At 52.4% G+C, this 27,310-nt stretch overlaps 1 protein-coding gene across 1 annotated transcript in view; it reads left to right on the forward strand.

The window, feature by feature from the left end:
- Nucleotides 1-6,600: 6,600 nt before the first annotated feature.
- The window catches only part of TDRD9 (tudor domain containing 9), a 63,161-nt gene continuing 42,451 nt past the window's right edge, over nt 6,601-27,310 (forward strand). The window contains exons 1-7 of the mRNA XM_047796650.1: nt 6,601-6,723; nt 10,344-10,424; nt 12,823-12,987; nt 13,590-13,693; nt 22,687-22,751; nt 25,486-25,540; nt 25,680-25,764. Of these exons, the coding sequence (XP_047652606.1) occupies nt 6,694-6,723; nt 10,344-10,424; nt 12,823-12,987; nt 13,590-13,693; nt 22,687-22,751; nt 25,486-25,540; nt 25,680-25,764 (585 nt within the window). The 5' untranslated portion in view covers nt 6,601-6,693. The remainder of the gene's footprint in view (nt 6,724-10,343; nt 10,425-12,822; nt 12,988-13,589; nt 13,694-22,686; nt 22,752-25,485; nt 25,541-25,679; nt 25,765-27,310) is intronic.

The following is a 27,310-nucleotide window of genomic DNA, read 5'->3' on the forward strand; positions in this document are numbered from 1 at the left end:
TACTGGCCTGCCCCACAGCTCACCGCAACACTGGATCCTCAACTCCCCGTGTGAGGCCAGGGATTGGACCCGAATCCTCGTGGATGCTGGTTGGATTCGCTTCCGCTCAGCCCCAGCGGGAGCTCCCGAGGACTGGTGGTTTTATCGGTACGGGGAGCGTGTGAACTTTGATAGAAACCTGAAGCAGCCGCTGTGTCTTGTGGAAAACATCCATCGCACGTCCCCCCCAACATTTCCTCTTTTTAAATTAGTTTTAGGGACGTCTCCGACAACTCCTGAGGCTGCGATCCTTCTCGTTACCCACGTGCGCTGCCCTGGGCCCAGACCCCGGGCACACCACCCCCGGCCCTGGGGCCTGCCCTAGACACGGCCAGTGCTGGAGCAGCCAGACTGTGGCGAATGCCTGCAGGGTGCAGTGTCTGCCCTCGGAACCTTTGGCTTGGATTCGCGTTTGAATCTGCCCTTTGCTTTCTCTGTCCGTGGCATTTTAATGTGTGTGAGCTTTTCGCTGGGCGGTTGTGTGTCTCTGGCCGGGCCTGGAGAGTTCACTCAACAGCCCGTATTTATCAAGGCGTGGCCGAGCCTGTGTGGAGCAACCAAGACCTGGTCCCTCCTCTGACAGAGATTGTCATTTCATCGTGCGGTGACACGACTGGAAGCTCTGAAGGGCTCTGCGGGGACCTAGCGCAAGGCTTTCGGACTGGAACTGGGGTATCAGGAAAGTGACAGGTGCTCTTGGAGCTCAAGGGCGAAGAGAAGCTCCCCAGGGAGAGGGGGTCAGGGCCTGGAAGGGAGAAATCCTGGGCCCCAGCCCTGGAGGAGGGCCGGGGTTGCGGGGATGGAGAGATTGCTGGGCGGGGGGCCTGGCAGGTGGTGGTGGCTGAGTCACGCCTCTCCCCTGGGCCACACCCTCGTTCTCAGGGGGCGGGGGGCGGGGCGCTGTGCTGGGTCACGTTTTAGAGGGAACCTTGCTGCTCGGATTCCGTTTCGGGGCTTGTGATGGGGAGGCCTGGGGGGCCCCCGTGTGATCCAGGACCTGCAGGAGCAGGGGATGTGACAATGGAAGCCGCAGAAGGAAGCGAGCCGAGGAGAGCAAGTGGCTTCTGGAAGCCGAAAGGGTGGGGACGGGTTCCTCCCCACAGAGCCTCCGGAGGGAAGCGGCCCCCCAGCCTCTTGGCCCGGCTGCTCCTGGGCCGCTGGCGTTCGGGGCGCTAAGAAAATAAAGGTGCTGGTTTAAGGCGCTGAGTTCGTGGTGGTGTCGCAGAGCAGCAGAGGCCTGGCGCAGCTGTGTCGATGAGGCCGCGTGAGACAGAAGCAGAACTGGTAACAGGGCCTGTGGGCCAGAACTAAGAATTTTGGTCTTTTTTTTTAAAAAAAATGACTATTTTATCTCGGGGTATTTGCCTCACAACGAAGGTGGTGTTTCAGGTGCACAGCAGAGTGATCGCGTCTTGTGATCTGTACACACATCCTTCTTCTCAGACTCTCTGCCCGTGTAGGTTGTTGGAGCTCCCTGTGCTGTCCGGAGGCCCTTGTCGATCGTCTGTGTGGTACAGCAGTGTGTGTGTGTGTGTGTGTGTGAGAGAGAGAAACTCCTCATTTACGCCCCCCCCCCCGCCCCCGCAGGCATCTTGGTCTTGCTCTTCGGAGCAGCGGGCGGCCGGTCGGGGCTCCGGGCCTGTCCGGGGTGAGTGTGGGGGAGGCAGGGAGCGTCCTGTGCTCGGGTCTGTGTTTTGAGAAGAGCACTTGGGACTGCACCAGAGGGGGCAGGCGAGCCTGAGCCAGGGGACTTAGGGTTGCTCTCGTCCAGACGGACTTGGCGATGAACTGGGGTGACAGCAGTGGAGATGGGGGGCCGGATGGGCCCTGGTGACCTGGATACGGATGAGGGTGAGGAGAAGGCGCCTCGGGAAGCCGAGGAGATGCTCCATGGTTTGCAGAGGAGGCGGGGCTGTGCCCAGCTACTTCTGCCCTTTTACATTGAAACCGTGAGATTGCACTGGTTCCTTTTTTTCCAGGGCCGCATGCCGCGGCATGTGGAGTTCCTCAGGCCAGGGGTCCCATTGGAGCTGCAGCTGCCGGCCTCCACCGCAGCCCCAGCAATACCAGGTCCTTACCCCACTGAGTGAGGCCAGGGGTCAAACCCGAAACCTTGTGGTTCCTAGTTGGATTTGTTTCTGCTGCGCCACGATGGGAACTTGCACTGGTACCTCTAATTCCAGTCCAGCACCGCAGGTTTCAACATGAAAATTTTGTCATAGCCAGTTACATTTTGATTAAAAATACGTATTTTTTTACTTTTGGTATAATACAGATACCATTTGCTTTTGATATAATACAGTATCACTTACATACTGCTTTAAAAAATTATTTCCAAGTGGAAATCCGAAAGGGTTCTAACTAATGTAATTCACAGACATTCACTGTGCCTTCTTGGGAGTGTTCTTCGTTTGTAAGAAGTAGTTGTGATTCTTTTCCCAAACACAGTTTATATCCAGTTTGCTAAATTACTACTCTTTCTCTTCATTTCAGAGGGTGTTTCTTTTTCTTTTTCTTTTCCTTGCAAAAACCCTGGGCTCACCGGAGGGCCGGTGGAAACAGAGGTTGTTTCTTTGTTCCAAACTGATAAGCAGTTGTCAGTACTGAACATTCCTTGAAGTGTCTCCTCTCTTTCCTAAAGAATTAGTACCAAGAAGTTCCCGTTGTGGCTCTGTGTAATGAGGACATGGGTTCGATCCCTGGCCTCGCCCAGTGGGTGAAGGATCCTGCATTGCCGTGAGCTGTGGTGTAGGTCGCAGACTCGGCTTGGGTCTGGCGTGGCTTTGGCTGTGGTGTAGGCTGGTGGCTGCAGCTCTGATTAGACCCGTAGCCTGGGAACTTCCATATGCTACATGTGCAGCCCTAAAAAAAAAAAAAAAAAAAATCCATTACATACTGTTTGGAACCCCAAACTGCTAAATGTTTTGGGTTCGATTTACATTTGGTTGATGTTGGAATAGTGGGTGGCTTAGTAAGGAGGAACTAGCAATTTTCATGGTTTCCAGTTTTTTTCAGTTCATGTAAAATATTTCAGTCTTAATATAATCACCCGGGATAAAGAGAGAGCAGGAACAATTGTGAGCTGACGTATTTCTCCTGTCACTTTGGATTACTCTTCGCCGTGTAGTCTGTTGATTTGCCTTAAATGACCCATTTTCTTTTCTTGGAGGCCTCACCCCAGACCGTGTCCGGGTCCCTACTTTTGCTTTGGTCGCTCTGCACGGATGAAAGGGCTGCACCGCCGCGAGCAGCTCTTTGGCTTCCTGGCCTCCCTCCGGCCGTGGACGTGGAGGCAGGACTCTGTCTGTGCTGGGTCGGCCTCAGCCGGTGACCTAGAAACGTCGCGCTGGGTTTCGCGGGAAGCAGAGGAGGGGCTCTGGTTTAGACAGCGAGGCCGGGACTTGGGGGGTGTTTGTCTCGTGGCATTTGTGCCCCCAGGGCATCAAGGCGTGTGAGGCGTAGGGAGGTTGTCAGAGGAACGGCCGCTTAGCAGCAGCCCCGTGGCCGCGGCTCCGAGTCCCCGACCCACCCGAGGTGGCACTGCTCTGCTCGCCACCCCCCCCCACCGCCCGCCGCCTCCCCGGTCTCGCCCCTTGCTGTGCTCCCCGCCAGGCAGGGTCGCCGCCTCGGCCCCGGGCCTGCGTGTGTTTCCCCTGCTGGCGCGTTTGCAGAGGGCCTGAGCGTCTCTAAGGTAGGGGCTGTTCACGCCTGGAGTTTGACGCAGACTTGGTGGGGAGGTGCTGCGGGTAGTTGTGGTGAGTTGTCGGGCCTTGTTAGCCGAGGTGCTTCTGGAAACGGGGAGACCAGGAGGAGCAGGTCTGCTGGGGAAACGGGGCAGCGCCAGCAACTACCTGCGCAGCACCCACTGTGGGTGCACGTTCGATGGACCAGGGGGCGCTTTGCCTTGTCTGTTTCAGCTGAGAAATAGCCTTTTCTGTCTTTCTTTTGTCTGAATCCAGGTCCAAGGCTGCCTTTAGCGAAATTAAGCAACGTGATATGCCTCCCAGAGACAACGTATAAATACCCTGACTTGCCTATAAATCGATGTAAGGAAGAGGTAAAATTCTTCTTGTCCTCGTGTGTTTCTGTCATTTGCGTAAATGCCCTCAGCGCAGCACTTGGCTTACAGTCCGAGCGAGAGGAGATGCTGGGCAGGCACCCGGGCCGTGGTTTCGCGGAACAGCCGTGTCGACGGCCTTCCTCGCCACTGAGCTTCATTCCCCAGCCTCCCCTCCTAACACGAGCTCGCCACCTGACATGTTATCATTGGCCTGGGAAGGAGGTGCGTCAACACCTGCTCAGCCTCAGGAGCCCTTGCTTCTCGGAGGGCTCGCCCCCCCCTCCTCGTCCTCTGTGTGGTCCACTACCCCCCCCCCAGCCCTCTGTGTGGTCCACTGCCCCCCCCCCCCCCAGTCCTCTCTATGGTCCATTGGGCTTTTTTTACACCGTTTGCTGGCTTTTCTGCCTAGTGATTGGTCAGTCACTGAAGCATCATTTTATGCACAAATGTCCAGCCAGCCATAGCAACAGGATGATTATGTTTTTCATTAGTTAATGTTATGATTAAAATTAAGTCTATTGAAACCTTTATTTACTAGTGGAAGGAGTGGTTATAGGTAAAACTAAATGGTCTGAATTTAACTTGTATTTTGCTTTAGATTAAATCATACAACTTTTGTAGAGCAGCTATGCTTATTTTTAAAAGGCCAGTGTTCAAATTAATTTGTATTTCCTGTCCATAGCAGTTGCTAGGGTGAAGAGCTTAAATAAATTTAGGCTGGAGGTGGGGAGCGGTGGGGAGGGTTGGAATGGAGTTTTCAAAGTGCTCGGTAGAGCCTATGGTGCAGCAGTGGAAGCTGTTTAAGAATGTGTCTGACGTTTAAAGCCACTTGAAGGTGGTGGTCATAGCTGGGTTTTCATGTTTCTCGGTAGAATTTCCCAGAGGCCCATTACGCGATTTTCAAATGATAGCAGTTTAGACCTCGCTAGAGCCATAGAAATTCATTTTCTGGTTTTCATAGTTATAGATGAAGCGTTTGAGGTCCAGGGAGCAGGGAGCTTGGCCTGGCTCTCGGAGCCGCTCGTGACCGTTGCCAGCGCTCCGGTCGGTTTCAAACGCGGCGGCCCCAGTAGCCGTCTTGCTCTCGCGTGTGAGGTTCAGATAATTAACTTTTAAGGATGAAAAGAGAATTCTGAAAATCATCCGAGACAGAGCTTTTGGTTCATACTTTGTGTCATTGTTAAATTCGTGGCAATTTTGATTTTTTTTTTTTTTAAATTCTAGGTCATTTCTTTGATAGAGAGTAACTCTGTGGTGATTATACACGGTGCCACGGGGAGCGGCAAGAGCACGCAGCTGCCGCAGTACATCCTGGACCGCTCCGTCCAGCGCTCGACCTACTGCAACATTGTGGTCACCCAGCCCCGGAAGATCGGGGCCAGCAGCATCGCCAGGTGGATCAGCAAAGAGCGCGCCTGGACCCTGGGTGGCTTGGTGGGCTATCAGGTGAGACGGAGACGGAGAACCGTCTCGCTCCAGGTTAACCTTTCCCTTCATGTAAGTGGATGATGAGAGGTGATTATTTTCTGCTGGAAGTTAAAGTGAAATCAAGTGCTTATGGAGTAGAACTATGGCATCATTTAAAAAAGAGTGAGGAGTTCCCTTCGTGGCGCAGTGGCTAACGAATCTGACTAGGATCCATGAGGTTTCACGTTTGATCCCTGGCCTTGCTCAGTGGGTTAAGGATCCGGCGTTGCCGTGAGCTGGGGTGTAGGTCGCAGGCGTGGCTCGGATCCTGCGTTGCTGTGGCCCTGGTGATAGGCCGGCGGCTACAGCTCCGATTGGACCCCTAGCCCGGGAACCTCCACATGCCACAGGTGAGGCCGTAGAAAAGGCAAAAAGACCAAAAAAAAAAAAACCAATAAGAGTGAAACTCTCATCAATTTCCTGAAAATAACTTTTTTTCTCTGCTGAATAAAAAAGAAATGAGATTTCACAGATTCATGGTTTCTATAATTTTATCTTTTAATTGTATCTTTTTATATAAAAGATGTCTTCATACACAGATGTCTTAACCTAAAAATGGCATGGGCAGCGCGAATAGGTAAGTCAGGCTCCCCATCACTAAAACAAGAAGATGAAGAGTCGAGAATTTCAGTTTTAATTTGAGCCTTATATGTTGTGTGACGTACAATAATTTTGGGGGAGGGAGGTTTTTGGGGCTGCACCCATGGCATATGGAGGTTCCCAGGCTAGAAGTTCAATCGGAACTGCAGCTGCCAGCCTACGCCACAGCCACAGCAACTCGGGATCCGAGCCGCATCTGCGTCCGCGTCTGTAACCTACATTGGATCCCTGACCTGCTGAGCCAGACCAGGGATAGAACCTGTGTCCTCATGGATCCTAGTCGGATTCGTTTATCTGGCGCCCCGACGGGATTCTGCAGTAATATTTTATTCCCTTTCTCACCTCCGTTATGAAACAACAGAGCCATTTTGGGGTCGTTGAGTGTAACCATTTAAACCTAAAATTTTTCTTCTTTTTTCTTTTCCCAATTTTAGGTAGGATTGGAGAAAATAGCAACAGAAGACACCAAGTTAATTTATGTGACAACTGGAGTCCTGCTTCAGAAAATAGTTAGTGCCAAGAGTTTGATGGAATTCACACACATCTTCATTGATGAAGTAAGCACTCGGCGGCCTGCTCTGCGGCCCGTGCTTGTTTCCTTCTTCTGCCTTCCTGCCTGCCTTTGGCTTTTCAGGGCCGCGCTCGCGGCACATGGAGGTTCCCAGGCTAGGGGTCGAATCAGAGCTACAGCTGCTGGCCTACCCCACAGCCACCGCCACGTCACATCCGAGCTGCATCTGCGACCTGCTCCACAGCTCACAGCAACGCCAGATCCTTAACCCACTGAGTGAGGCCAGGGGTCAAACCCGCATCCTTATGGGGGCTGGTTGGGTTTGTTACTGCTGAGCCACGACGGGAACTACTTTTCTTTCCTCTTCATTTTTAAGGTTTTATTGACGTGCCGTTGATGCTCATCTTTTTGTTTTACGAGAGGACTCAGTGCAGGTGACCTGTACAGGGTCACAGAGTACTTCGAGTCTATATCTGCTGCTGGTTCTACTTGCGAATGTTGAGTTTCTGTTTTTATCCTTCGCTCTTCTTTCCAAAGCGTGGGTGGGGAGGTTGAGGACTGTGAAAAGATTTCTTGTTTAGAGCAGAGGTTGGTAGACTCCAGCTCTGGTTTTTGTAAATAAAGATTTATTGGCACTTGGTTTTGCTCTTGGTTTACCACGGCTGCTGTGCCGCCACAGGAGAGAGAGGTCCCCGGGCAGGGACCCTCTGCTCTGTGAGCTTGGAACTGTTTGCTCTCCAGCCTTTTACAGGGAGAGCCCCCCGCAGTTTAGAGAGAGAGCCACATCGGGCAGTTGGAAGAACTCTGGTTGTCCGTAGGGACTTTCAGTCCCCGACATACGCTTTGCATCTAGGAAAACAGCAATCATGTCTTTTAAGAAAGTGAATAAATAGATGGTATCGAGCCATTCATTTTTCTAAAAAAACCTCTAAAAAGTATTGTGAACGTCATCTTTGTGCCAGTCTTAGCTTTCTAGACTGTTTGAGTTAACAGTGGAGTGTTTAACATGGGCGTGGAGAGCAGACTCGTGGTTGCCAGGGCGGGGAGGGGGGAGTGGGATGGGTGGGGGGAACTTGGGGTTAATGGAGGCAAACCATTGCCTTTGGACTGGACAAGCAATGAGGGCCTGCTGTGTAGCCCTGGGAACTATATCTAGTCACTTACGATGGCGCGTGATAACGGGAGAAAAAAGAACGTATGCATGTATGCGTAACTGGGTCTCCTTGCTGTGCAGCAGAAAGTTGACAGACCACTGTAAACCAGCTATGATGAAAAAAAAATGAAAATCATTATATAAAGAAAAGAAAAAGAATGGAGTGTCTAAGAGTTCCTGTTGTGGCTCAGCAGGAACGAGTCTGACTAGCGTCTGGTGTCCATGAGGACGTGGGTTCAATTCCTGGCCTTGCTCAGTGGGTTGAGGATCTGGTGCTGCCGTGGCTGTGGTGTAGGGCGTCAGCTGCAGCTTTGATTTGACTCCTAGCCTGGGAACATCCATATGCACCGGGTGGGGCCCTAAGGAAAAAAAAAAAGAATGGAGTATTTAATTGATTGTGTTTCCTGGAGCAGCCCCATGGCACTGGAGTTCCCAGGCCAGGGATCAGGCTGTAGCCACAGTTGCAGCATCACTGGATCCCTTAACCCACTGTGCTGAGCCAGGGAGTGACCCTCTGTCCTGGTGCTGCAGAGACACTGCAGATCCTGTTGGGCCACAGCGGGAACTCCTGATTTTGTCTATATTTTAAACAGGAGGCTTTTGAGGCGGGCGTGTTAATAAATTCAGATTTCCCAGGAAACTTTGGAAATGCCTCTCCCCCAAACTTGTGGGTTTTAAACCTCATCAGTAATTATGCTTTGAGAAGCTTTGCTTACTTCTTGAGGCATTGGAACTTTCATCCGCAAATGAATAGGGTTCCCGGGAGGCTCTGGGAGGGGGCTAGAGTACCTGAGCGAGGCTGGACTGCAGCCACTTGCAGCTGTTTAGGGACAGTGTCGCCCCCCCCCCCCCCCCCCCGATGTGTGCCATCATCAGTGGGATCCGAAGCACACGCTGGGACAGGAGTCGTCGTCGGTAAACAGCCCGCGGCGGGAGTGGGGAGAGTGGGAACTGAGCCCAGCCGAGCACTGCGGCCGGGGGGTCAGCGTCAGGGAGCACTCGAACTGTGTTCTGAGGGCGAAAACTGCCGAGTAACGTGCGTGACTTTAGGGCAGGAGGTGGGATTGGAGCCGGCAGGAAGGAAGTGTGCTTGTTAAGTGAGGATTGGTTGGGGTCCGAAGTGGTTGCATTGTCCCCGGCGGAGACCTTGAAACCATAGGGTCGCGGCTGGCAGCGGCTGGCAGATTTTGTTGTGAGAGTGGCTGGGGATGCCAGAAAATTCAGCATCTCAGGGAAACCACAGCCGCGGCGCCCCCTGGCTCCATCCTGGGTGCCTGAGCAGTGGTCACTGCGTTTTGATTTTTGAATGCATTCTCTTCTTTGGCGGTTAAAGCAGGTGCCCAGTGCCTTTGACGGATGGCTAAAGAACAAGGCTGTCCTAATTAGCATGAAGTTCAGGTCGCCCCTCTGTAAGCCAGATAGATACCTTTTGGGGTCTGTGTAATTACGTGTGATGGAGCAAGGCCGGTGGCAGGGAGAGGGGTGGGGGGGTCCTGGGGCAGGAGCGGGGGAGCCGAGGGTGTCAGTTCAGAGCTCCGAGAGGCCCTGGTGGGGTGCGGGGCTCACCAGGGGCCCGCACTGACCGCAGCCTTTTTTCCTCTCTCACCTGGGAGGCCGGGTGCTGGGTGGAGGCACCTCCGGAGTTCGGTGGTAGAATGAGAGGCTTTGAGGGCGTCTGTTAGGATTTCGTGCACATTCAATGCTCTCGAGCTCCTGGTTGTGTCTCCTCTTTTCTCAGTCCCTCCTCCCTACCCTGCTGGCGGGAGGGAGGGGGAGAGTGGGACCTGGTGGCCTTGGCTAGAGAACAACCTCGAGCCTTTCGCCCGAGGAGGAGAGAGCCCCCTGCTTCAGACGCAGTACAGCATCCCTCCCTCGGGCAGAGAGATGCCCCAGAGGGGACTCGGACCCTCTTCCTGTGCCCGGGGAGCCCGAGGGTAGAAAAGGAGGCGCACAGCGCTTAGCCCTTGGCCTCGGCCGGTTCTGGGGGCCGTGGTGCCCAGAGGCCTCAGGGAAGTACTGGGGAGCCCGGCAGCCCTGTGTCCCCAGGGCCCGCCCACACGAGCTTTGGCCCTGCCCACCCTGGAGCACATCCCACTGCCCCACACAGCCTCCGCCCTGCACGCCCTGGCTGCCTAGTGGTTACATGAGGCCTTTTGGAGGCGTAGGTCATCACAGTGACCTGGGGGCATCATTGGCGTTGAGTGGGCAGGGCTGAGAATTCTGCCCATCGCTCTGCCCAAAGGCCCGCAGGGCCCGAAGGGAAAAGCCGTCGGGGACAGTGACCCTGCCTCTCTGGCGTGCGGGCCACTGCTCTCTGCTTCCTCTTAAGCAGTGGTGATGCCACCTTCCTGAGGACCTGCGATTGGCAGGGGCTGAGTCCCCAGGCCCTGGGTGCACCACTAGAAGGCCCTTTCCCTCCGTTCACCCAGCCGTGACGTGTGCCTTGCTCGATGTCGCATGACGTGTGCCTTGCTCGATGTCGCATGGGGGGCGCCCCTTGTTCTATTTTGTAGGTACACGAGCGAACCGAAGAAATGGATTTCCTGTTGTTGGTCGTCCGCAAACTTTTAAGAACAAATTCACGTTTTGTGAAGGTAAAGTTGATGTCATGAGCAACTGAAATATTTGGGGTTAAAGTTTGTTACCTAGTTTTGATTTTCTTTCATTTTATTTTTGTCTTTTTAGGGTCGCACCTGGGGCATATGGAAGTTCCCAGGCTAGGGGTCGAATCAGAGCTGCAGCCACCGGCCTACAGCACAGCCACAGCCACTCCAGATCCAAGCCGCGTCTGCGACCTACACCACAGCTCACGGCAACGCCGGACCCTTAACCCACTGAACAAGGCCAGGGACCGAACCCGCAACCTCATGGTTCCTAGTCGGGTTCATTTCCGCTGCGCCATGATGGGAACTCCCTGATTCTCTTTATTTTAATAGAAACAGTTGAAAGCAGTGCCTCTTAAAATTTGCTGGCTTGTGTAGTCCCCCAGGTCTTGATAGGAAGCTGGCTAGAGGGCACTCTCTCAGGATCTGACTCTGGGGTGCGTTTTGGTTATTATGTTGCATTAAATCATAGAATATTCTCCCGGCTGCAGAAAATGCTGTAGCCATGATTGACGCTGATGAGATCCTGGGTGCCAGGCACCGCTTTTGGCTGAGTGAGTGCCGGGATTGAGCGGGGTCTCTGTTTTAAAAGCAGCGCTGGGCCGCACTGCAGATGAGAGTGGCAACTTGCACTGTCCTTAGAGGAGACTCAGCCGAGAGTCCCTCGGGGTAAATGTCATCTCCACGTTATTTGAACACAGAGGATAAAGAGGTGAAGCAGGCCGAAAGCAGGAAGAGGTTTATAATGACTGTGCCATCCGGACCTAGGACATGCCAGCCGTGCTGTGGGCGTCTTGCGGAAGCGGCCGTATGAGGGGCGGCACCTGTGCTTGTGCAAAGGGCTGTGAAGGGCAGACAGTTGCCCTCCACACCACAGGGTGTTTTGTCTCTTTGTTCACTTAGTGCCCCCCCCCCCACTTCCCGAGGGGCTCTCAGCCTGAGTGCTCTCCGTCTCACCTGGTGGGCGCTAGGTCAGTGGAGCCAAAATTTGCAATAGGTTGTCTTAGTGCTGGGGGTGACGGTAAAGTGGGAGAATTGGTCTGTTTCGTTCCTTTTTTTTTTTTTTTTCTTTGTTGTTGTTGCTATTTCTTGGGCCGCTCCCGCGGCATATGGAGCTTCCCAGGCTAGGGGTTGAATCAGAGCTGTAGCCACCGGCCTACGCCAGAGCCACAGCAACGCGGGATCCGAGCCGCGTCTGCAACCTACACCACAGCTCACGGCAACGCCGGATCGTTAACCCACTGAGCAAGGGCAGGGACCGAACCCTCGACCTCATGGTTCCCAGTCGGATTCGTTAACCACTGCGCCACGACGGGAACTCCTGTTTCGTTGCTTTTTTTCGCGGCATATGGAGGTTCCCAGGCTAGGGGTCAAATCGGAGCTGTGCTACCAGCCTGGAGGAGAGGCTGTGAGCCCCCAGGGGGGCACGCAGGGAGCTGGTGGCAGCGCAGGACTGGCATGGCTTTGGGGAGCCCAGCCTGGACCTTATGTTCACAGGCCACCTCAGTGGATCAGAAGCCCTGCAGTTCCCTGGCCTCACGGTTCTTGGAAGCTGGTTCAGAGCCCACCCCCTGTGGTGGCTGTGCCCCTGGGGGCCACTGCTCAGAGACTTCCTCCAACCGTAGGCCTCTCATCTCGGGGAGTGCTGCCCTTTTGTCTCCCCAGGAACTGTACCAGTAAGGCCTGTGTAAAGTTCTTGCTCCTCTGCCCAGACGGACCCATCAGAGGTGTGGGAGGCGGTCTGCGGCCTGCAGGCAGCCGTGTTTACCTCCTGCTTAGCGTTGTGGAGGCTGGCGCGTGGAGCAAGTCCTGATAACGCTGCCACCTTCTCCTGGGCACATCTCTGGGCTGTGGCTGCTGCTGGCACTGGGGCAGCGTTTCCTGAGGATGTCGCCCCATGTTTGCTTTTCGGCAAAACTGCAGCCACAGTGAGTCCTCGTGCCTCCACTGCCCCTTGGTCCGGCCTGGTGGCCCTGGGCTGCTGCCCGTGCCGATGGGGGCTTCTCCAGGGTCTCGGCCTAGGGTCAGGGCTTTCTGGGTCCTCGTTGCAGTTTTCAGTTCCCCATTTCTCTGGAACACGTCACCTGGTAACTGATTCTGTCTTAAATTCGTTTTCTGACGCGAAGGGTCCTTTTAGCTGAATGGTTGTAATTTAGTTTTATTGGAGAAATAGTTTCTCACTTGATAAAGGAGTGAAGAGAAATTGTAAAACGGGCACCTCTGAGCAGTCTTTAAGCTGTCAACATTCGTACCACACCAGAGAGACCATCAAAGCGTTCAGGGAGAGCCTTGAGAATTGTTAAACCGGAAGACACGCCTGGCATTGGAAAGGTGCCGGTGGCGTTGCTGTCCCCATTGCGGCTCCGGCAATGGCCTCTCCCGGCCGCAGGTGGTCCTGATGTCGGCCACCATCAGCTGCAAGGAGTTCGCGGACTACTTCGCTGCTCCCGTTCAGAACGAGCTGAGCCCGGCCTGCGTCTACGAAGTGGAGGGCGAGCCGTACGCGGTGGAGGAGTGTTACCTCGACGACCTGGAGCACCTGCACCGCGGCCGGGTACGTGGCAAGGCCTCGCTTCCCGCCGGGGAGGCCAGGCAGCGCCCTCGGGTGGGATCAGGTCTGCGCTCCTTGGCTCCACTCGGCTTTGTTTTAACACACAGCGAAGCGCAGTCTGGGGACGCCCTCGCCACCACAGCGGAAAACTCTTGGTAGCCGCGACAGGACCTGGTTCTAGTTTTACTGCCCGCTGGCAGACGCCGACGGGCTTGCCTTTCCTCGGCTGGCATCTTCTGGGCCCGTTCCGGCCCGCCCCCCGTTGCAGTCCTGGCGCTCTCTGAGGGCGAGGCCGACGGCGGGGAGCAGCCCTGGCTCCGGGATCAGAAACCCGTCGCGGTTCCAAAGACATTTGGAGCGACTTTCTGTCTGTCTGCAAGACGGGTTTCCTGCTGGGCGTGGGCTCAGACGCATCCCCTGCTTCAGGGACGGGGTCCGGGCCGAGCTGGCGTGTGCTCTGTGCGTGGGGCCTGGCGCTCAGCTGCAGGTGATGTTTGATTCGGGGTATTTGTCAGGGCGAGATGCTAGAGAGCCGCGCGGCCACCTGCAGAGCCCTCGTCGTGATGCTGCCGTGCTGCTCTAGCTTGTCCTGTTCCTCCTTTTAGCTTTCACCTCGTCTCCTGGAGGAGCCGGCGATACCTAAGGAAATATATGAAGTTGCTGTGTCCCTGATTCAGTTGTTTGATGACTTGGATATGAAAGAGAGTGGGTAAGAGATGCTGCGCTTGGCCGTGTCCTTTAGTATATGTGGGATTAAAAAAACTCATTTGTGGAGTTGCCATCGTGGCTCAGCGGTAACAAACGTTGAGGCTGCGGGTTTGATCCCTGGCCTCGCTCAGTGGGTTAAGGATCTGGCATTGCCATGAGCTGTGGTGTAGGTCGCAGACGTGGCTCAGATCTGGTGTGGCTGTGGCTGTGGTGTAGGCCGGCAGCTACAGCTCCAATTTAACCCCTAGCCTAGGAACTTCCATATGCCGCAGGTGCGGCCCTAAAATGCAAAAGAAAAAACTTAATTGTTTTGAAGCTTTTTAGTGTTTTTATAATACTAAGATACTACTGTAGATACTTTTTCAATAGTCGTTGTATGTATTTTAAAATAAAGTCAGTATCTTGAAAATGCTAACTATAGTTTTAGGCCTGAGTTTTTTTATTTTTAATTTTTATTGAAGTATATAGTTGGTTTACAATGCTGTGTTAGTTTCTGCCGTGTAGGAAAGTGATTCATATCTATATGTGTATTTATTTTTTTCGTGTGCTTTTCCAGTGTGGCTCATTGCAGCGTATTGACTAGTTCCCTGTGCTGTACAGTAAGGCCTTGTGTGTCCATCCTGTGTGTACTAGTTTGCATCTGCTGACCCCAGACTCTTGTCCATCCCGCGCCCAGTCGTCCCCCTCCCCCGGCAACCGCAAGTCTGTTGGCGACGTCCGTGCGTCGGTTTCTGTTTGTAAGCAGGTTCATCTGTGTTATGTCTTAGGTTCCACGCATAAGTGACGTCATGCGCTGCTGTCTTTCTCTGTCTGACCTACCTGAGCACCGGCATGTCTCGGTCCATCCCTGCTGCTGCAGGGGGCGTCGTGGTGGTGCTTTTAGGGCGGAGTCGTCGTCCGCAGTGTAGATGTAGCACAGCTTCTTAATCCATTAGGATGGACGGCTTTGTAAAAGCAGAAACCGCAGCCCCGAGGTAGAGTAGCTTTTCCAGGGGCTCGGAGGTCCTGTCGCTCGCAGTCCTGAGGGGACCTTAAAGGACCGTGTTAGGAGACGAGGCTGAGAGCCTCGACTTTGCCTCTGCATCCATTTGTTGTAAAGATAAGTGCCCCATCCGAGTTTGTTCCTGTAGCTGCCTCCTCGAAACCTGGAGCTCATTTTCCCTTAGGATCCAGTTTGGGGGGTCAGCGTGGGCAGAGTGTGAGCTGTTCAGACGGTTGTCCTGTGTTGAGAACTCCGCCCTGCTGACTTCGCTCCAGCTCGTGCCCACCGTTAACATACGGGAGCAACACGCCGCACGCAGGGGCCTCCTCCTGCGAGCGGCCAGCACTCAGGGCCTGGGCGGGCCGTTCTCCTGCAGCCCCAGCCACACGCAGACACCCGGCCTCTCCTCCTTCAGGCCCTGGTGGTGTCATGTCACCGTGCACAGAGCAGAAATTACTCACTGTCTTTCGCTCCTTCTGGGAGCACCTGAGAATGACGTGGCTGTGTTCTGCGTCTTCAGAACAGAGTTCCTGCCCGATGTTGTGTGTGTGTGTGTGTGTGTGGTCTGAGTGCCGGATATTTCCCCTGTGTGTGTGTGTTCTGAGTGCTGGATGTTTCCCGTGGGTGTGGGTGGGTGTGTGTTCTGAGTGCCGGATATTTCCCCTGTGTGTGTGCGCGCGTGCTGAGTCCCCCTTGCTCCAGGGACGGGTCGGGATGTGCTAGTTGGGAAAACCCAATTTACATGCATATGTGTGCTATTTTAGCTCTGTTTTTAAGCTCCTACATTTTTCAGTTTAAATACGTTTTTTTCTTTTTTGGCTGTTTCTACAACATGTGGAAGTTCCCGAGTCACGGACTGAACCTCTGCCACAGCAGCAGCTGCTGCGGTGACAACGTGAGATACTTAACCTGCTGTGCCATGAGGGAACTCCTGAACAACTTGAGATATAACTTACCTACACTGAATACGCTTGTTTTTATTGTGCTTTCAGTCCTTTCATGCTATTTTCCTGTATCTTCTGGCTTCTCTTACTGTGATGAGAGGTTTCCTTTTGGCTCGCCTGTTCCTTGTTGCCCTGGTCAAGTTTCAGCCCCCTTCCTTGTCTCACCGTCTGCGCTTTGACTGCTGTGGGTTGGTGTGGATTTCGTTTCCTGCTCTTGCTCGAGATCCTGTGGTCTTGGGGCATCTGAGGGTTGGTGTCTCTGGTGCTCGTTCTCTTCGTCTAATAGCGCCACCGATGAGCTCATCTGAGTCACCTGCTACCTTAGGCATGTTCGCGTTGATTTCATCATGGGTTCTCATTCTTGGAGGTTATTCTATAAAGGGGAGGGTTTTTTTTTTTTTTTTTTTTTTCCCTGACCTTGCTTGTGGAATGCAGAAGTTCCTGGGCCAGGGACTGAAAGACCCAAGCCACAGCTGTGGCAACGCCAGACCCTCAGCCGCTGTGTCCAGGGGGCTTTCTTTCTTCCCCTTGAAATAGGCTTTATCTTTTATTTTTTGGCTTTTCAGGGCCTCACCCGTGGCATATGGAAGTCCCCAGGCTAGGGGTCAAATCGGAGCTGCAGCTGCAGCCTGCACCACAGCCACAGCAACGTGGGATCCGAGCCGCATTTGCCGCCTACACCACAGCTCATGGCAACACCAGATCCTTAACCCACTGAGCGAGGCCAGGGACTGAACCTGCAACCTCACGGTTCCTAGTTGGATTCCTAACCGCTGAGCTACAACAGGAACTCCGAGATGGAAATTTTTTGATAAAAGAGCCTTTAAACATTTTTTATTAATAATATCAAGTTCGATGGAATTGTTATAAAGTACCGTTTGTATTATTTTTGCTTCAAGGAACGTGTGGGTTTTGGGTAATCTAACGTAGGGTCCCTTGTCATGAATCTTCTGCGTGCCCTTGAAATGACCCTTTTCTGTGATCTAAGTGAACGTTTGTCACCTGGTTGGACGTCGCACACCGTCCACTGCGGTGGTAGGTCTTGTTTCCCGACCCGCTGAGTGGTCTTGGCTTGAGGACGGAGTGTAGGTCTCCTGCTACCGGTGTGTTTCTGCCTCTCCTGCCTGGTGTGGCTCCTGTTTCGGGAGCGCTGCCCGGGCTCCTGGCGTGGCTTCTCGGGCCGTCTGCCTCCTGCTGCGCCCCCTTTGCCTTGCTCCACGCGGTGGGGTCTGTGTTCTCCTTGGCCGTCTGTCCAGGGGGCGACCCCGTGTCCTTTGGTTCGTCTTTGCCTCTAAAGCCTCTGCCATCCCTTGGTTCCCATCCTTTCCCGAATTGCTTAGGGCGTACGTGTGTCGGCTGCCTGTAGCACAGAGTTGGGTTTGCTCTGCGGGCCGTTTGGAAGTCTCTTTCTTTTGCTCGTGGAGTTCGTCCGTCTGTATTTATGCACGTGTGACCCACGTGCTCAGCCTCAGCGGAGTCATGTGTACTGGGTGGCCCTCCTTTTGCTTCCTGTGTGTGGAGGTTTTTCTGCATGGTTAGGAACGTTTATAATTTTGCTCTGGGCGTATCATTAACTCCTTCCCATAAGCCCCATAGTCTGAAATAGGCTTCTGATACTCGTTAACCTGAGACAGTATGCTCCGGTTCCACCGTTACCTGTGTGGCCAAGCAGGGAGGTGCTGTTCTTGCCCCCATCGAAGCCGCCTTCGCCCCCCTCTCTTCCTTCGTGTAAAAACACGGCTTTGTTGAGATGGAATTCACCTGCCCGCGAGCTCACACGTTCCGAGTGCTGGACCCAGTGGTGTTTGCTGTGGTCACACCGACCGCTGCCGCAGTCCGTTGTAGAACGGCTTCATCGCAAAGAAACCGCGGACCCTTGGCTGGTGCCCCCACACCTCGGCAACCCCCATCGACTGTTTTCATGCTGTGTAAAGAACACACGTGCCCTTGGCATCGAGTGAACGGAATCGTCCAGTGTGTGGTCTTTGGCGATTTCTTCCGCATCCCGCTTGCAGCGCGTGTCAGTGCTCATTGCTTTTTATGGCCAAGGGACGCTCCGCGCAGGGGGAGAGCCCGCGTGTGTGTCCACGTGGTGCCGGTGGCGATGGGGCTGCTCCCCTGGCTCCGCTCTCGCGGCTGTGGCCGCCGTGTGTGTGCGGGTTTCTGGGGACGGAGGTTTCCATCTGTTGCGAGTGTGTCACACGTGGCGGTGGCGGAACTGCTGGATGCTCTGGCAGCTCAGTGTGTGATCCTTCGAGGAACTGCCAGGCTTTTCGGGGGGGTCTGTGTTGCTTTACATTCCCGCCGGCTGCCTGTCGGGGCTCCGCGTGCTCCGGGGACGGGCCGTGTCTGACCTTGGCCGTCCTGGTGGGCGAGAAGCGGTTTTGTGTCGTGGTTGTGGTTTGTGGTCCCCTGAGGAGGGAGGCTGTCGTTCGTCTTTTCGTGCACTTACTGGCCTGTGTGTGTCCTCGGATGCACACGCGTTACGTGTCTCTGTATTTAGAGATGTGGCTCCTTGGCTTTTTTTTTTTTTGTCTTTTTTGCCATTTCTTGGGCCACTCCCTCTGCATATGGAGGTTCCCAGGCTAGGGGTCGAATCAGAGCCATAGCCGCCGGCCTACACCACAGCCAGAACAATGCGGGATCCGAGCCGCGTCGGCGACCTACACCACAGCTGACGGCAACACCAGATCCTTAACCCACTGAGCAAGGCCAGGGATCCAACCCGAACCCGCAACCTCATAATTCCTAGTCAGATTCGAGAACCACTGAGCCACGGTGGGAACTCCTTCTTGGCTCTTCTTTGATGGGTTGTTTGTCCTTTTGTTCCTGAGGTGTAAGAGTTTGTCACATGTTGTAGCGATGAGCCCCTCCTCAGATAGATTTGCAGGCACTCCCCCACTTCTGCAGATTCTTTTTCACTTTCTGGATGATGTCCAAGTTGCCGTTTCTTCTTTGTTGCTCACGCTTTTGCTGTCATAGCTAGGAGTCCATTGCCAGATGCAAACTCATGAAGATTTACCGATGTTCTCTTCTGAGAGTTGTATAGTTTTGGCTTTTTCGTCTAAGTCGTGGACCCATTTTGAGTTGACAGTTGTGCCGTGCGAGTTGAGGGTCCACCTGCGTGCTTGAGCGTGTGTGTGATCCTGCTGTCCCTGCAGGGTTAGTTGGAAGACTTCCTTTTCTTTTTTTTTTCTTTTTGCTATTTCTTGGGCCGCTCCCGCGGCATATGGAGGTTCCCAGGCTAGGGGTCGAATCGGAGCTGTAGCCACCGGCCTACGCCAGAGCCACAGCAACACAGGATCTGAGCCGAGTCTGCAACCTACACCACAGCTCACGGCAACGCCGGATCCTCAACCCACGGAGCGAGGCCAGGGATCGAACCCGCAACCTCATGGTTCCTAGTCGGATTCGTTAACCACTGCGCCACGACGGGAACTCCAAGACTTCCTTTTCTGTCGCGCAGGGTGGCGTCTTGGCCAGTGTCAGTTGGCCGTACTTCTGGACTCAGTTCTCTCCTCTCATGTATGTGTCTGCCCTTCTTCCGGTGCCACGCTGTCTTGATTACTGTTGCTTTGAAGAGATGTTGAAGCTGGGACTGTCAGTCGTCTCGACTTCATTCTTTCGGGGATTGTCTTGATTGTTCTGAGTCCCTGCAGTTTCCTGGGAAAGGTAGAATCAGCTAGTCGGTTTCTGCCAGGAGGCCAGCGAGGCTGCTGCAAACGGATTGTGCCGAGTCTGAGCACGTGGACCGCGTTGTCATCCTGACAGCCTGGAATGCTCCGACATGGGGTGTTCTTGTTTCCTTAGATTTTCTTTACTTTTTTGTCAACAATGATTAGGAGTAATTTTTTCAATTGTTCTTAGTTTTCAGAATGTAAGTTTTACATTTATTAAATTTATTCCTTATTTTATTCTTTTTATGCTATTGAGAATGTTTCATTTTCTGATTGTTCATTGCAAGTACAAAGAAAATAACAGTTGATTTTCTTTTTTAGGGCCCCATCCTTGGCATGTGGAGGTTCCCAGGCTAGCGGTCCAAGTGGATTTGCAGCTGCCAGTCCACACCACAGCCACTGCAGGCCAGATCCGAGCTGCATCTTCGGCCTACTCCACAGCTCATGGCAACACCGGATCCTTAACCCACTGAGCGAGGCCGGGGATCAAGCCTGCGTCCTCGTGGATGCGAGTTGGGTTCATTTCCCCTGTGCCACCACGGGAAGTCCAACAATTGATTTTTGCAAGTTGATCTTCTGCAGCCTTGCCAAACTCATTTATTAGTTCTAGGAGGAGGGTTCTTTAGGATTTCCTATATATAAAATCATCCGTTGCACAGAGATAGTTGTTGTTTTTTTTTTTTTCTCTTTTCTAGGGCTACTCCCTTGGCATATGGAGGTTCCCAAGCTAGGGGTCTAGTCGCAGCTGTAGCCGCCGGCCTACGCCACAGCCACAGCAACGCCAGATCCAACCGCGTCTACAACCTACGCCACAGCTCACCACAACGCTGGATCCTTAACCCACTGAGCGAGGCCAGGGATCGAACCTGCAACCTCATGGTTCCTAGTCGGATTCGTTAACCACTGAGCCATGACGGGAACTCCTGCACAGAGATAGTATTATTTCTTCCTCTCCAAACTGGATGCCTTGGATAACTTTTCTTGCCTAGTTGCCCTGGCCAGAACCTCTAGTCCAGTGCTGAAAGGAGGTGATGAGCGGATGTCCTTGCCTTGCTGCTGATCTTAGGGAAGCACCTGGGCTCTCGCTGTTGGGTGCCACTGCCCGAGGCCGCTGCCCGAGGTGGCCTGTGTCCGGTGAGGACGGGGATGTTCACGGCCATCCTTAGTTTGCTCAGCGTTTCTTGTTTTTTGTTTTTTTTTTCCTTTTTTTTGGTCTTTTTGCCTTTTCTAGGGCCATTCTCGAGGCATATGGAAGTTCCCAGGCTAGGGGTCCAATTGGAGCCGTAGCCACCGGCCTACGCCAGAGCCACAGCAACGCGGGATCTGAGCCGCGTCTGGGACCTACACCGCAGCTCACGGCAACGCCGGATCCTTAACCCACTGAGCGAGGGCAGGGATCAAACGTGAAACCTCATGGATCCTAGTCGGAGTCGTTAACCACTGCGCCACGACGGGAACTCCTGTTAAGCGTTTTTTAAATGAAAGAGTGTTATATTTTGTTAGATGCCTTTTCTTTGCTATTGAGATGATCACGTGATTTTTATTTTTATCCAAGTGACGTGATGTTTTGCCTTAATTGATTTTAAGATGTGAACTCAGCTTTGCATCCCTGGGATAACCCCACCTGGGCGTGGTGCACACCTTTTCCATGTTGCTGAAATTGGTTTACTAGTATTTTGTGGAGGATTTTTATATTTATGTTCATAAGATACTGGTCTGTAGTTTTCTTATGATGTCTGTCTGTTTTTGGTATCAGGGAATCCTGGCCTCATAACGTAAGTTGGGAAGTTCCCGTCATGGCTCAGGGGTTACTGAACCCGACTAGGATCCATGAGGACACGGGTTTGATCCTTGGCCTCACTCAGTGGGTTAAGGATCCGGTGTTGCCGTGGCTGTGGGGTAGGCCAGCAGCTGGAGCTCAGGTTAGACCCCTAGCCTGGGAACTTCCTTATGCCACGAGTGCAGCCCTAAAAATAAGTAAATAAATAAGTAAATAAATAAATAAAATGGGAAGTGTTCTGTTTTTTGGGCAGAGTTTGTAAAGAATTGGTGTTACTTCTTTGAATGTTTTGTGGATTTCAGCTGTGGACCCATTGAGGTCTGGGCTTTTCTTTATGGGTAGTTTTAACATTACCAATTCAGTCTGTTCATTTGTTACAGCTCTATTCAGATTGTCAGTTTCAGTAGTTTGTGTCTGTTTAGGAATATGTCTGTTGGATATAAACGAATTCGTTTTTCATCACATTCCTTTATATTCCTTTCTCTTTCTTTAAAGTCAGTAGTAATGTCTTCGCTTCCATTTCTGGTCATAGTAAATTTTTTTTTTTTTTTTTTTGCTTTTTAGGGCCACACCTGCAGCACATGGAAGTAGCTGGGCTAGGGGTTGAGTTGGAGCTGCAACTGCCAGCCACAGCCACAGTAACACGGGGTCCAAGCCATGTCTGCGGCCTACACCACAGCTCACGGATCCTGAACCTGCTGCGCAAGGCCAGGGATCGAACCCACGTCCTCATGGATACTGGTTAGATTTGTTACCTCTGAGCCACGACAGGAGCTCCTGGTTGTAGTAATTTGGCTCTCTCTCTTTCTTTTGGTCAAACTAGCTGGGTTATTCATTTGTTGATCTTTTCAAAGCACCAGGTTTTTGTTTCACTGATTTTCCTTGGTTGTTTTTCTTTGTTTCATTCCCTTCCCTCTAATCTTTATTTTCTTCTTGCAAAAGCCAGGGAACAACAATCCAGGCTGTGCCTGGGACAGGACCCGCACAGGAAGGGGTGGCCGGGGGGTAGCTAGGCCCTGCAGGGCAGCACTGCGCGGCCCCTCCCTCTGCCCGTCCCGGGCCCATTGCCCGACTGCAGGGGCCGATTTCCTGGCCCGGGCCTGTCTGTCCAGCTGAGGTGTAAGCTCCCCGGAGCAGGGACCTTGTCTGTCTCGGTGCCACCGTCCGCAGTGCACGGGGGGGGGGGGGGGGGGGATGGGGACGGGGACTAAATCGGGCGTTGACGGCAGCTGGGAGGTGAGCGGACCGTGGTCTGAGAAAGTGCTTTTTTCTAACATGGGTTTGGATTCCTTCGAGTGTAACTTCTGTTGGTAGTAGTTATTACAAATGTTTCATGTTTTAATTTCTGGATTACATTCCCTACATCTCAAAGACTTGCAGAGCGTGAGTTTTTATAGGCGAAAACAGAGTCAGGAGGCTTGGTGTCCCCTGCCTGATCCTGGGCCCTCGCCTCGTGTCCCGCAGCCTCTTTTCTTACGTAAAAGAAAGAACATTATTCCGGGAGGTCCAGGTGTAAGAGCCTCTCAAGGTCAGCAGCCTGTTGTGCTTGGATTCTGGAAAAGCCGTGGCCCTGAGGCTTGACTGATGTTTCTGCACCTCACATTTTAACAGGAACAAGACGTGGTCAGGCGCCCCGTCTGCCTGGGAGCGGAGCAGCGTGTTGGTGTTTCTGCCGGGTGAGTTCGTGCTCTGGACAGAGGACCGGCCGTGTCTCGCACGTGCGGTGCAAACGCTGCCCGCACTGTGGCCTTTTTCTTCTTAGACCCGAGAACGTCAGCAGATGCGGTTTCCAGTTTGGGTTTTTTTCCCCACTTATGAGACACAGTGACCCAAGGGTGACCCCCTTGGCTGTGGCTCAGGTCTCTGATTGGTGGTCCTGGTTGGGAGAGAGTTTTAGGGGGCATGCAGTGACAACGCCAGGTCCTTAACCCGCTGAGCCACCAGGGAACTCCCCCACTTCTTATCGTAGCTTTCGTGTTGCTAAAAACATTGGTAATGAAGACTTTAGCTTTGTGAGGTCAGTCTGACCCCACTCAAAAAAATTGGCTGTATTAAACTTACGATTTCATGCGTGTGGTTATAAATGTGAGGCAGTTGTCATCAGTCTGTCCTTAAAGCTTATTTGATGATAATATTTTAATACGATGAGAATCATCAAAGTAGTCCTTAAATTCTTTCTTCTTCAGTATTTGATAAAATAATCTTTTAAAATACTTGAAGAAGGTTAGTTTGTGTTAAAACTTAGGTTAAATTATACTTTCCTTTTGGCCCTACCTGCGGCAGGTGGAAGTTCCCAGGCTAGGGATCAAATCCAGGCCACAGCAGTGACCTGAGCTGCTACAGTGACAGGGTTGGTTCCTGAACCTGCTGCCCCATAGGATTAATACCTTTTCTAGATGATGATTTTGATATTTTGATTTTTAAGAAATTATTTTTATTTATTACTTATTTTAAAAAAATTCTTTTTCTTTTTAGGGCCGCACCAACGGCATATGGAAGTTCCCAGGCTAGGGGTCACATTGGAGCTGCAGCTGCCGTTCTACACCACAGCCACTGCAGCACAGGATCTGAGCCTCATCTGTGACCTACACCACAGCTCATGGCAACGCAGGATCCTTAACCCACTGCGTGAGGCCGGGGATCAAACCCACGTCCTTACAGACATTACGTTGAGTTCTTAACCTGCTTAGTCACAATGGGAGCTGTAATTTTGATTTTTTAATCAAGTGGTATAGCTTGATAAAACCTTACGATGATAATTCGTTTATTTTTTGTTACTGGAAGATAATATATAGAGCATACAAGGATTTGTGCTAACTCCAGTGGAGGACAGAGAGCATAAATGAAAGTAACTTACTTTACTTAGAAATACAGGGTATGAGTTTGAAAGTGTGTGTGTGTGTGTGTGTGTGTGTGTGTGTGTTTTTAGGGCCGCACCCTCAGCATAGGGTCCAATACAGAGCTGTAGTCTCTGGCCTACACCAGAGCCACAGCAACGTGGGATCCGAGCTGCGTCTGCGACCTACACCACAGCTCATGGCAATGCTGGATCCTTAACCCACTGAGCAAGGCAAGGGATCGAACCCGCAGCCTTACGGTTCCCAGTCGGATTTGTTAACCACTGCGCCACGACAGGAACTGCTGAGTTTGAAACTTTGATCATGTTGTGCTTAGGGTGACAGGGTTAGTTTTGTATTTGTTAAGATTAGTTTTGTATCCGGAAAACAGCCATTAGCTGCCAGTGGGGTGGAGTTGCATTTGTCCCAATAAATATTTTTCAAAGACTGCTGTGCGCATAATATCATCTCAAGGAAAAGTGACCCGAGTAGAGCACAGCAATGCTGTCTTAAGACTACGTGATGTGAGATAAATGCTTTCTAGTTTCCAAACGTTACTTGATAAAATATCTGTAAATGATATTTTATAGTTCAGTTTGTGGTCCTTCTGTTACGTGCCTATGTGAGTTCAAGTTTGATGGTATGTTTATTTCATTAATTGATCCTATGGGAATGGTTCTGTATTAGTTTTTTAGGGCTCTCTAACAAAGTCCTGTGCAACTGGAAGGCTTAGAACAAGAGAAATTTATTTTCTCACGGTTTTGGAGGCTGAAGGTTCAAAGTCAGGGTGTCAGTCAGGGTGTCAGCAGGGCTCTGCTCCCTCTGAGGCCCTGGAGAGAATTCTCGCCTCTTCCAGCTTCTCTTGGTGACTGGTGGTCTTAGCATTCGTGGCTTGTGGCTGCGTCACTTCTGTCTCTGCCTCCATTGTTATGTGGTGTTGGCCCTGTGTGTGTGTGTACCCTTCTTAAAAGGACACAGCCCCAGTGGCATAAAAGCCTGTTCTATTCCAGTGGGGCCTCCTCTTAACTAATTATGTCTACAGTGATGCTTTATTTGCAAATAAAGTCACTTTGAGGTTAGGACTGCGAGTAGGACTTCCACATCTTTTGGGGGACACAGTTTAACCCATATAGGTTCAAATATTGCTAATTCAGCATGTGGCAAGGCCCCATGCAAGCTGTATGTATCTGTACATTTTTTTGAACCTAGTGAAAAAAGTGTAGCGTATCTCTGTACCAAGACTTTTAAAATACTAATTTCTGGTTGTAATATTTTGCGTGATCAGTGTTGGAGATTTGGAAAACCAGTGGGGAAAGGAGACACGTGAAATGACTTCTACGGCCGGAGCTCGTGGGTGGTCACCGTGGGGAAGGAGCGCTTTGGAAGAGCGGTTTTGCTCTTTTGTTGTGTATTTTCACTTGTAATTCTGATGTTTAGGTTAAGAAGATGGGAAAAATCAAATGAGAATGAATTGGTAGGGCAGTCTTTGAAAAAGACGTCATCTGAATTTAAAGGTGGTTTTTTTTAGCAATAAATATAAATCTTTTCTTTCCCTTTGCTTGTTCTTCCCTAGGTCTGGGTGAGATAAACTGCATGCATGAGCTTCTCACAAACATGGTTCACAAAAGGTGTGTTTACGTTGACACAGTGGCGGCGTCACTGGCCAAGCAGTGTATTTGTTCTGCCTGAGGCCGGTTCGCTTACCTCATTGAGCAGTTACTCATTGGTGTGTGTTACAGGTAATTATTTTATTGCCTTCTTTCCTAGGTTACAGGTGTATCCGCTGCACTCCAGTGTGACTTTGGAAGAGCAGAATAACGTGTTTTTGAGCCCAGTGCCTGGGTACAGAAAGGTAGGGGCAGGGCTGATGGTGAGCACCCGGGGACTCTGCTGGGGAAGCGCTGACGCCCCGGCTCTTTGCGCCGCGCCGGCTGTGGCTGGTGCTTAGCCCCCGGCAGATCCTTGCCCAGAGAGCCAGGCAGCTCATGCGAGCCCGTCTTTAGCTCCGTGTCCTCGGCTTCTGCGCATGGTTTCCAGGGGGTTCCAGGGCCTTTTACTCTCCAGCAGTCCCTCAGCTGGCCTCTCGTCCCGGGCTCTGCTCGGAGCTGTTGGTTAGAATCCACACTCTCAGTCTTGGCTTAAGGGTGTTTTTTTAGGAAGTCTCCTGTCACGCGGCAGGTTAAGGATCCAGTGTTGCCGCTGCCTTGGAGCAGGTTTCATCCCTGGCTTGGGAACGTCTGCAGGCCACAGGCTGGCTGGGGAAAAAAAGGATTTTTCTTTCATCTAAGGTTACATGTGATAATGGGGTTGTTTTATTACCACAGCCCTTTTGGAGGCCATGGGGGACCCCGAGCGTGCAGCCCAGCCTGCTGGGTTTCAGTGAGCGCGTCCTGCAGCTCCGGGGCAGCCTTGGCCCTGCAGCTCTGGGGCTGAGGTCAGAGAGAGCGGGCTTGCCCTCTTCCTTGCCTGCCGCTTTTAAGCTCCTGCTGTGTTGCATGGGTCTGGCCTCCTGTCCGTTAGGGCTCTGGCTGGACCCCAGGGAATGATCTCAGCAGGGAGAGGTTGTTAACTTTACCCCGAGGTGGAGGCTTAAGAGCAGGTGCCTGGGATTGGGCAGGTGGCGTGGGTCGCTGTCCCCAGGAGTTGTGTGACTGAGCACATCGCTTCTCTGAGACTTAATTTTACTATTTGCAAGTTGAGTCGATGATAATGTCTGGAGGTCCCATCGTGGCTCAGCGGGTTAAGAACCCGACATAGCGTCTGTGAAGACGTGGGTTCAATCCCTGGCCTCACTCAGTGGGTTAAGGATCCGGTGTTGCCATGAGCTATGGCGTAGGCCTCAGCTGCAGCTCCAGTTCTACCCCTCGCCTGGGAACTTCCGTAAAAAGAAAAATATAATAACTTCCTTACAGAGCTGTTAGGAAGGTTAATTATAATAGCACATGTCTGCACTTAAAGTGTAGCGGTGCTGCGGGGCCTGACACGAAGTAGGCGTCCAGTAGATAGACAGCAGAACTACCCGTAAGAGCTGGCATTTATTGACCATTTGGTTCCTGCCGGGGCAGTTCTAAGCATTTTATACTTATTAACTCAAACAGTCTTCACAGCAGCCCTGCTCGGGTCGGTGTTCCTATAGAGGAGACGAAGGAGGTAACCGGCCCAGGACCCACCAGGGTAGGGTAGAGCTGGGACTTCGAGCGCCTTTGCTGTTGAGCCCACACCATGTAGCCCCTCTGCCCCGTCTCCTGCCCCAGGACCCTTGATCGGTTGTGACTTCTGTATCAAATAGGAAGATGGCTAATTTTAAAATAGGAGTCCTTGGGAGTTCCCGTTGTGGTGCAGTGGAAACACATCCAACTAGTATCCATGAGGACGCGGGTTCAGCCCCTGGACTCGCT

The sequence above is a fragment of the Phacochoerus africanus genome, chromosome 9 (genome assembly GCF_016906955.1).
Source record: "Phacochoerus africanus isolate WHEZ1 chromosome 9, ROS_Pafr_v1, whole genome shotgun sequence".
NCBI lineage: Eukaryota > Metazoa > Chordata > Mammalia > Artiodactyla > Suidae > Phacochoerus > Phacochoerus africanus.